This window comes from Dermochelys coriacea, chromosome 23, assembly GCF_009764565.3.
Source record: "Dermochelys coriacea isolate rDerCor1 chromosome 23, rDerCor1.pri.v4, whole genome shotgun sequence".
Lineage (NCBI taxonomy): Eukaryota > Metazoa > Chordata > Testudines > Dermochelyidae > Dermochelys > Dermochelys coriacea.
This window is the reverse complement of record NC_050090.1, coordinates 15,314,359-15,323,956: the sequence shown is the minus strand read 5'-3', so window position 1 is coordinate 15,323,956 and position 9,598 is coordinate 15,314,359. Positions and strand designations below refer to the sequence as shown.

The 9,598-nt window shown below is 55.3% G+C and overlaps 1 protein-coding gene across 4 annotated transcripts; it reads right to left on the bottom strand.

Moving 5' to 3' along the window:
• Positions 1-2,909: 2,909 nt before the first annotated feature.
• LOC119847320 (RNA-binding protein 3-like) lies at positions 2,910-9,355 on the bottom strand. 4 transcript variants are annotated; one of them, XR_006276716.1, is made up of 8 exons: positions 9,205-9,355; positions 7,738-7,868; positions 7,249-7,355; positions 7,049-7,154; positions 6,879-6,960; positions 6,299-6,363; positions 3,317-3,394; positions 2,910-3,091 (listed from the first exon to the last, which is right to left on the bottom strand). XR_006276716.1 is itself a non-coding variant. In XM_038381996.2 (7 exons), the coding sequence occupies exons 2-6, from the start codon at positions 7,838-7,840 to the stop codon at positions 6,300-6,302; spliced, it is 465 nt and encodes a 154-aa protein (XP_038237924.1). In that variant the 5' UTR covers positions 7,841-7,868; positions 9,205-9,354; the 3' UTR covers positions 5,216-5,897; position 6,299. The 4 variants fall into 4 exon arrangements, 2 of the variants coding, with proteins under 2 accessions (XP_038237924.1, XP_038237926.1); XR_006276715.1 differs by having other exon boundaries at positions 6,299-6,366; positions 9,205-9,354; XM_038381996.2 differs by lacking the exons at positions 2,910-3,091; positions 3,317-3,394 and adding an exon at positions 5,216-5,897 and having other exon boundaries at positions 6,299-6,366; positions 9,205-9,354.
• Between the last annotated feature and the right edge of the window lie 243 nt (positions 9,356-9,598).

Below are 9,598 nucleotides of genomic sequence, written 5' to 3'. Positions count from 1 at the left end.
CCTATGAGCGCGCCGCCCATTGGTCAGCGAAACAAGAGCCGCGCCCCGTCCCGGGCCGGAGGCTTGATTGGCTAGCGGGGTCGCCCCCGCATAACGCAGGGACCGTTGATTGGCTGAGTAAGAAACAGACAGGGAAACAATAAAGCCACGCCCACTGACCGTCTAATTGGCTGGCCCAGAGACAGACAGCGGCAGGGCCACAACCTCTCACCGCCTGAAGCCATGACTGGCTTATGGAGAAGCTGCCTTACTGCCGGGAGCGCTGATTGGCTGAAACGGCCAGTGCTCGGATCAGGCTAAGACCACGCCCCTTACGTGACAGTAACGCTGATTGGCTGGCACAGATTGACAGACGATACCAAGGCCACGCCCCTCCCCCTTCTAGAACCCTGATTGGCCGACGGTGAGTGAGGCCGGAGCCAGGACCGAAGACAGGACTCTGGACTGGGTGGAAGGGGCGGGACTAAAGCCACGCCCACTTCAAATCTCCCTCCCCATGGCATAGGCCCCAGGCCTGGGGGGAAAGCTGGGGGGGTTAAGGGTGCCATCCTGCCCCCCATAACCATGGGCCCCAGGCCCTGAGAGCTGGGGGGAGTTAGGGGTGCGATCCAGCCCCCCCATAACTGTGGGTCCTAGGCCCTTAGAGCTGGGGGGGTTAGGCATGAGATTGAACCCTCCCCATAACCATGGGCCCCAGGCCCTGAGGGCAGAGGGGGGGTGTGATCCAGCCCCCCATAACCAGAAGCCCCAGGCTCTGAGAGCTGGGGGGGCACAGTGGGGAGAACCAGCCCCCCTCATACCCGCAGGCATTAGACCCTGAGAGCTGTGTGTGAACAAGCCCCCCCCCCATTGCTATAGGCACTGAGAGCCTGGGATGGTGGTGCGGGTTAGGGGGTGAGAAGCAGCCCCCTCTGCAATCATGGGCCTCAGGCCCTGAGAACTGGATGTGTGAACCAGCCTGCCCATGGGTATAGACTATGCAGTGAGAGCTGGGGGGAAAGAAAGAAATTAGGGGTGAGAACCAGCCCCCCAACAGTCTCAGCCCCCCCACTGTCTAGCTCTGACCACACCCCAGGGGGAGCAGAGCTGAGGGGCTCCATCTTAGAGGGGTGGCAGGCACATGGCCTGCCCAGCAGGCAGAGTGCAACCCCTTGGGGGACTGCCTCACTGACCAGGTTCCTTCACAGGCCTGTTTAACAGCCAGGGTGTAGCAACCAGCCCCAGGAGCTGTGCCAGGCCCCCAGCTGGCAGCCCAGCCCCTGGGCTCTCCTTGGTGTGAGCTCCACCCCCCAAGTAAGCCAGCCAGTCCGCCAGCCCTGAGGCTAGACCCAGCTCAAAGGTGGAGTAGTCTCTGCCTCTCTCCTGTCCATGCCAAGAAGTTTGGGGCACCCCCTATGCTGACTGAGGAGAGGGTGATGAGTTGGGGGCAAAGCTGGTTTAGTTTAGGATTGTTGGGGGGAGGAAGGAAGAAGGGTGTAGCCTACAGCTCTTGCTCTCAGGGCCCCAGGCCAAGAGCTGGAGATGAGGCACGGGGGGGGGGGGGAGAAAGGGTGTACACACAAAGATAGCAGTGAACGCCCAGCAACATGGGGGATGAAAGGGCTTTTCCCAACAGGGGTTGGAGGGAAAAACTCTCAAGCCTGACCCTCAGTCTCTTTTCTCTGGCAGATGGCTAGGCCTGCTCCCTCCCCAGGGGAGCACCCACCCCACAGGCCCCAGCTGCCCTTTTATTTACAAACCAGGCCCAGTTTGGCCCATGCCTTCCAACATGCAGCAGTGTCATTACAGGAGAGCCAGCCACTGTTATTGTAGGGTCTCCCCCCCAGCCCTCACCCTGTAGAGTGGGTTTGGAAGCAGAGGGCTGGTGGAAGGGCAGCTCAGCAGGCTGCTTTGCTAGGGCCAGGTCTCACCCCATGGTGGGGGAGAGCATCACAGGCCAGGCTGGTCTGAACTGGTGCAATGTCAAACACACAAATGAGGAAGTAGGCTTAAGAGGAAGCCTGCCAGGAAGCTAACTCCTCTGCCCAGCCAGCCCCACCCCCTCTGGTGACAATAAACCCACCATAGTGAGGAGTAGCCAGAGACTGTTTGATGGGAAGGACACTGGCGCCTTCCAGCCTGGAAATCTCAGCCAAAGGCTGCTGCTGACAGCAGGCTGGCTGGGAAAACCCTTAGCAGCCACCCAGGAACTCAAGATATTGGGTGAGGGAGTGGAGAGACACTACTCCCTTGAGTCCTGGGCAGTAAGGGCCAGGTGGTTAGGCACTTCCCTGCCAGTGCCCACAGGCCTTGGGCTGCAGACAGCCATTGCTGCTTGCCCCCTTCCAGCCACAGCTCCCGCAGCCCTGTCACTGAAGCAGCAGTCATGTGAGCCCCTCCAGTGCAGGGGCTGCACCTGTCTATGCCCAGAAGGAAGAGACCAGAGGCAGAGCAGGTGCCCACTGGCTCTGGCGAGAGAGCCCAGCTGAGGCTGGCCAGCCAGAAGAGATCAGAAGCCTGCACTGGCTGTCATCCCCTAGAGGAGCTTAGCTTCTGCGCCTGGCAGGGGCCTGCTTCCTCCCCTGGGGAAAGCGGCTGCTTTAAGAGGAAGGAAGCTGCCAAGCTCCAAGCAGGCTAAATAAGGTACATTCCTGGGCATCTGCTCAGCCCACTGTCCAGCAGCCTGGAGCTACTGAGAGAAAAGCAGGAACATGCAGCCCTGGGCTGCCAGCCGCCTTCCCTTTTCAGGCTGCAGCTGTCACCCCCTCCCCAGGCCTTACTCCACTTAGTGTGGACAAGAGTGATCTGACACTGCCAACTCTCGGCATCAGCTCCTCTTCCAGGCTGGCACCAGACTGGCCCCCAACACAGGGACAACAAAGGGAGTCCCCCCCATGTTCCTCAGCCCCAAAGGAGGCTCACCACAGACAATGGGTCCAGCAGCCTTTATTGTTACACTAAAAAGGACTCTGGCCAAGGAATGATTTGCTCATTTGTGCTGTTGCCAGCTAACAGGCTCAGCAGGGCCTGACTCTCCCCACAGCAGCCACCGGGACCGTCCAGCTCAGGCTTGCGGGTGCCTTTGTGGCAAACTCCCGTGTGTGCCGACCACCTGGAAGGAGAGATGGACACAGGTTTATGCTTCAGAAGGGTCCGGGCAGGTGATTCTTTCCAAGATCAGGGCTAAGCTGCTAACTTTGTCCACCCCACTTCGAGCTAGTCACTGGATGCCCTCCTCCATCCACTCCCATCCCAGCACAATGGTATATGGGACCACCCCTGCTTTGTAGCCATGGTGGAGTTGTGCCCTTTGCCATGATGTGGCCAGGATCTGTACCTGGGGTCAAACTGTCCATTCCAATTTCCGATTCCCTTCCTTTCAGGGTAGTGCAGCTGGCGCCCTGTCCTCTTGCACCTGCCAAAGCAAAGCAGTGTTACTAGCCCATCTCAACTCACCCAGCACCTTACAAGCCATTCACTGAACCCGGCGGTCTGAGCAGGCTACTCCAGGTCTGGCCGATGCCACCCATTGGCCAGCCCTGGAAAGTCAGTCACTATGGAGGCTCCCCCCAACCCCACGTTTTGAGAACCCTACCCAAAAGGTGTCTATTTGTCACCGGCGCATAGCAATTTAACCTGGCAGGTCCAGAGGCACCAGCGTCCCCTCCACCCGCCCGCTGCACTGGGAACAGCCCCTCCCAGCAGACGAGTCCAAGGGCTGCACAAGGCATGGATTAAAATCTTGGACCAAACGGCAGTGATCGCGAGGGGGAGGCTGGGTGTTCGGTACAGTCCAGACTGCCTCCCCCCACTCCCACAGAAGTAGGGGTTAGGCACAGCTCAGACAGGCCCCCAAAAAGAGTCAAGTCAAAAAAACAAAACAAAAAACCAGCGTTAGCCCTAGGGAACGAGCTGTGGAGGAGAGAAGATGCGGACACGAGCAAAAGAGTTACCTCGAATTACAGGACTATATCCACAAATGAACTAGGCAAGAGAGCAGCTTTCGTCTCACACGGATCGCACTGAAGGAGAGTCACAACACACTTCGGGGTCTCGAAGGACACTGGTTTCCATACGCTAGCAGAGAATGCTCACAGCGGGTAAGATCAGGACAAGGCTAGCTACAACAGGCCCACCTACCCCTCTGACACCAGCTGGCTGTCTGACCCTAGCTCTGTGCTAACCAGGCTGCCAGGTCCAAAGAGCAGTGCCTCTTGACTGCTCGGCCAACAGATGGAAGTGTTAAAAGGAGAACGGAGGTACAAGACACCCCCAAAGGGGGGTGGGGGGGAGGCGGCGGCATGCTAACGGGATGATTTGACACATCCTGCTGCTGTGGGCTGGGAAGACACCTCCCAGGTTCATCAACTATGGTCAAGGCTGCTGGATTTAATCTCGGCCACGCAGGTTAGCTTCCCATGCACCCTGGGAAGGGCGAGCAAATACACCCTCCCAGCCAGTGTCACAACTCAGAGCGAGGGGCATCCGTACCCCCTGGCATATGCGCCAGCTCCAGGAGATTCAGTGGTTTAAGTTACTGTTTCTTTTCCAGCTTCTGTTGCCACCGCTACCAAGAATGGAGGGCACTAATGGAAGATGTGATGTGCCGGCTGAAGTTGAAGCGACTTCAGTTAGGGATTCGTGCTGTTTAGGAACTGAGCAGCCTAGACAATTCAAGATCCACCGGCATCACTGGACAGCCAGCTGCATCATTTTTGGTTTCTTAGAAACCAAAGACTCTTTCCTAAAAATCACCTTCACCACCAAATCCAATTGCTAGAGCTTCCAGCTTAGGCTCAAGCACTTTCGATTTGTGGCTCATGCGGCAGCACAGACAGCAACGTTTGGATTGCAAGACGCTGCAGGGAGCACCCAAGGAGTCATGGAAACCGGTGCTGGTATTAAGGCTAAGTTTGGAGCCAGATTTGAGAATGCTTGCCGGTTTAGTTGGGAATTTGTCCTTGATGTAGCCGCAAAGCTTCAGAAGCTGAATTAGACTGCAAACCCCTTTCGGTATTTTAAGCTGCTCAACAAGGCAGACAGAGGGGATAACGGGTTTTAATGTTTGTGCTACACTGACAGGAGATCAGGGCCAAGCTGCCTTCTGGTTCCATGTACAGTGACATTTAGGTCAGTGTACATGGGATCAGAAACAGTCTCCTCTACCCTAACCTCACTCCCATCTCTGTCTGTCTTGTGCAGTGCAACGAAATGTCAAAATGTCGAGAGCAAAGAGTTCGTTTCAGAACGGTCTTTTAATAGGCTTCGTAAAGCCAGAGAACTGAATACAGGAATTCCTTCACCACTTCAAATACAATACCAATGGAATTATGCGCATTTCTTCCAGTAAAAAAAGGACAATATAAACAAACATTTTCAAGAACCTCTCGTGGAAAGTTTTTGCAAGTCTTAGTTCTGGGGGCTGTTACATTGTACACTGAAAATACCTTTTTTCTGAAGATCGAACTTACGAGTCACTTGTGTCCCTTTAGATATACCAAAGGCTGCCGCGCATTTCACCCCTCCCTTGCTATACACTAAAGGAACAGAACTCCAAGGCATCATTGCACTTGTCTTAGAATATCCAGCTTGCGGGAACAATGTGTTAGAGTGAGTTCAGGGCCCCGTCTTGGCAATTTAAAAGAAACCTTGGGTTGTTGACAAATCAAAAGGAGAAAAATAAACCAGATTTCAAAAATGCTTTAAAAAAACCTCAAAAACAAACAGAGCTTTCTTGAGGAAAGTCTCAATGGGCCATCTTGTAGCAGAAGCTGTCAGGCTGCGTGTGACAAGACTACAAAAGGGAAGATACAGGTAGATAACTAAACAATAAGATTCAGCGAAGCTCCAAAACTCTTTATAAATACGGCCATTGGAAGGACGATCTTGAGTCAGGAAGGGTTTTTACTCGTTGCGAGCTGAGGACAAGAAGTAGGTACAATCGTAAAGGCACTGTAGCATACGGACATGTTTGTAGCATTTCACCAACTGCTAGACTTTTTTGGGCTCAGCGAGGCTAGGAATCTCCAGGACTCCCCCTCCCCCAATTAGCTAGTCACTTGGACGCTCGATGGCGGTCATTTGCGTTAAATGGAATTCTAAGCCTCCACATGCATTTAATGTTAGCTATCGACCAGGGTCACGGAACCAAGGCCTGGCAGTAAGTCTCGGACAGGCTTGTTAAAGGCGGATAGAGTCGTCCCAGATAATAAGCCTCAAGTATGGCCACTGCTCAGCACAAGATGGTGCGTTGCAAAGGTTTTAAGTATACCTGCTAAGCAAGAGAAGTGCTGTATTTCATTCTCTGAGCTTCACCTACCTTAGTTGTCATAGTTGTCTCTGTAAGAGCCTCCAGAGGAGTAGCGGTCATTATATCCTCCCTGACTTCTGAAAGCAAAGCACAACTGTTTTACACTGGCTCCAGACACCCCCGATTCTAAGGGCAATGGGAACACTGATCTAATCTGACCCATATAAGACAGGACAGCCAAGATTAGCTTAAGCAGTTATTTAAAAAACCACCCAATTTTGAGTTCAAATGTAGCAGTGATGGAGAATCCCCACACTTGTGAGAATCCTCACTTGTTCCCAGTAGATAACATTCCTCTCACTTAGAAACCACGTGCCTTATTTCTAAAATTTGTGTAGCTTCAACTTCCAGTGCTTGGATCATGTCAGACCTCTTCAATTGAGCAGAGCATGCCTAATATCGAAGTGTTGGTCCCTCTGTAGGTACTTACAGACTTCAATCAAGCCACCCTTAACATTCTCTGTTAAGCTACATAGAGCTCCTGGAGTCTTACTAAGCGAGTTTCTAATCATTCTGGTGGCTCTGCCTGGGTCCTCCCTTCTCCAACTGGTCACCAGCAGGGTACAAGCCACCCCTCTGCATGAGTTACCTGCCGCCGTAGTCCCGGGACCCACCATAGCCTCCACTTCGGTTGTCATAGCGGCCACCTCCATAGCTTCTGTCTCCGCCTCCTGCAGCACAAAGGACAAAGATGTGAGTGCTTTTCCTTCCAAGGGCCAGCTGGCTTTCAGCTCAGACCAACATGGCTGCTAGACTCACCTCTGGAGTAGCCGCGGCCTCGTCCTCTGCCACCGAATGAGCCACCTCTGGATCCACGGGAGGATTTCCCAGCATGGTCAACTCTGATCTGACGCCCATCCACGGACTGCAGAGTAACAAGACACATTTAAGAAATGGGGAGCTAGGCACACAGGGAGAGCGGGTTAGGCAGCAGCCCCCATCAGCACGGAAAGACTCACCTCTCCATTCATAGCTCTCATGGCATCCGACGCATGTTCTGGGTTGGCAAAGGTGATGAAGCCAAAGCCTCTGGACCTCTGGGTTTCTTTGTCTTTAATTACGACCACTGGAAAGAGAAGAAATAAAGGGTGAGGACCAAAAAATTATTTGAGCCTATGCAATAGGAATTGGCCTGGGTCTACAAATCATCCTTACTTACTAAGGATGTCAGATAACCATGCTAGTCCTCAGGATATCCCAGCACCTGACCACACTGTTGTATCTGAACCTGCCATGTGGTATCAGCAGATGGCCTCTTACAAGACCTGTACAACTCTTAACTAGGCAGCTGATATTAAGGCTTAGAACAAAACAGCTTTTTTGGAGCAGGGGCCTAAGCACCCACTGCAATGAGGTCCTGGGTACATGACAGCCCCCCAGTGCTCCAGCAAAACCAATTCTCCTCACAGCTGTAGGGACCAGGTGCACAGGCATAGCCGGATCCTGACCTTCAGAGATGGGTCCGAAAGAGCCGAAATGCTGCTCCAGGCCTTGTTCGTCAGTCTCAAAATTCAGACCCCCAACAAAGAGTTTTCCTTCTTCAGAAGACATGGTGAGGAGGAGGAGGAGGAGTCGTCGTCTGGGGAAGGAGATACAAGGTGGTTAGAAAGAACAGAGGACAGCTACACCAGGGCTCCTCCCTACCCAGCCTGGGGCAGTCCCCACATGAAAGGGGAGGAAAGAAAAGTAGAAACTGCAGCAGGGGAGGCACACTCTCCAGCTATAGCTCACAAAAGCTTATGCTCAAATAAATTTGTTAGTCTAAGGTGCCACAAGTCCTTTTCTTTCTCCAGTATCAGACTCAGCCCTTCCTGCCTTGGTGAGGTGCCCTAGAACTTCACCTCCTCCCCCGGGCAGGAAGTAACATTCTCCTTGAGAGCAACTGACCACCACTGCTCTTCCGAGAGTCCCTTCTCGCTGGGGGCCTTATGGAGCCTGAAATCCTCGGCATGTTCCTCAAAGCCCTATCACTATCTGCTCCCGCCCTACAGGGAGAAGGGATTCTAGGATCGAGTTATAGGACCATTATAGGGAGCACCACCAACAGACAGAGCCCAACAACATACCCTTAAAGCTCCCCATTGCTTCTAGCTCTCTGATGGAGGGAATGTAACCACCAGCTCCTGGATGGATTGCCAACCTCCACAGTACAGCTGCTAATCTAGTGAGAGCTATGCTCACAGGGTGACCCCACAGCCTCCCGCCCCAGGCTTCGGGCAGGGTATGTGGCTCAGCTGACCCACTACATAAAGGGGTCAATCCCGGACAAGGGTTGTTTTCAAGCCCTCGCCTCCAGATCCAGCCCTCATCCAAGCAACCCCAAGGACCCAACCCCCATGAAGTATCTTCCAAAACTCCACCCCCATCCCACAGGGAGTCCACATTCCCCGCACGTGCCCTTCACCCCCACCCCGATGAAGACCACATGGCCCCACCCGCATGGAGGCAAACGCGCCCCTCCCCCCACGGGCCGCCATCTTGTGTCCCGCGCAGAAGAGATGGCGGCGGCGGTCACGTGGCCGCGAGCGCGAGGCCGGCGCCCGATGGAACGCCGACCACTCCAGCGCTCCCGAGCTCCTCCGCTCCGCACCCCCGGCGCGGGAACGGCCTGAGACAACACGACGACGCAAGGGCCTCCCGCGCATGCGCGCCTGCCGTGTTCCTCCACCCCCCCAGGCCGGTTGAGGCTCCCCCGCGCATGGGCACAATTAAGGCCTCCCCCCTCACAAAAACCGAAGAGAACCCCCAGGCCATCAACGTTTTCCTCGAGCCCCGCATGCGCATTTTAGGGCCGCCCCTACGGCCTCAACGACTCCCCCCACAGGAAGGCTCGAAGCCACCGCCAATTCCCGGGCCGAGCGAAGAAAGGCCCCGCTCGCGGCCCCCCGAACCAACGGGAAACCTCCCCCACTCACCAAGCGGATCTGTCCCGGGATGGAGCTGCTGAGAAGGTGGCCGAAGCGCCGCCCGGCCGAACCTTATATAGCGGGCCCGCCCACCAGCCTCAGGCCACGTGACGAGCACGCGGCGCTCCCATTGGACCGACGCCGAAGCGCGCGCGCAAGGGAAGGGCGTAGGGAGGGAGGAGCCAGCAGAACGGCGCCCATCCGGGACCTTGGCTGGCGGCCTACATCCGGGTCCTGCCCAACCGCCATCGCGCCCCACCTCTTCCCGCCAAGTCGAGCTCAGGGGAAAACCCGGGACGTGCGCATGGCTCAGCCCTGCCCCCACCACTGGCGCACATCCGGGTCCTTCCCATCCCTCAGCCCCACCCCCTGCTCGATAACCCCGCGCTGAGCTCTTCCTGCT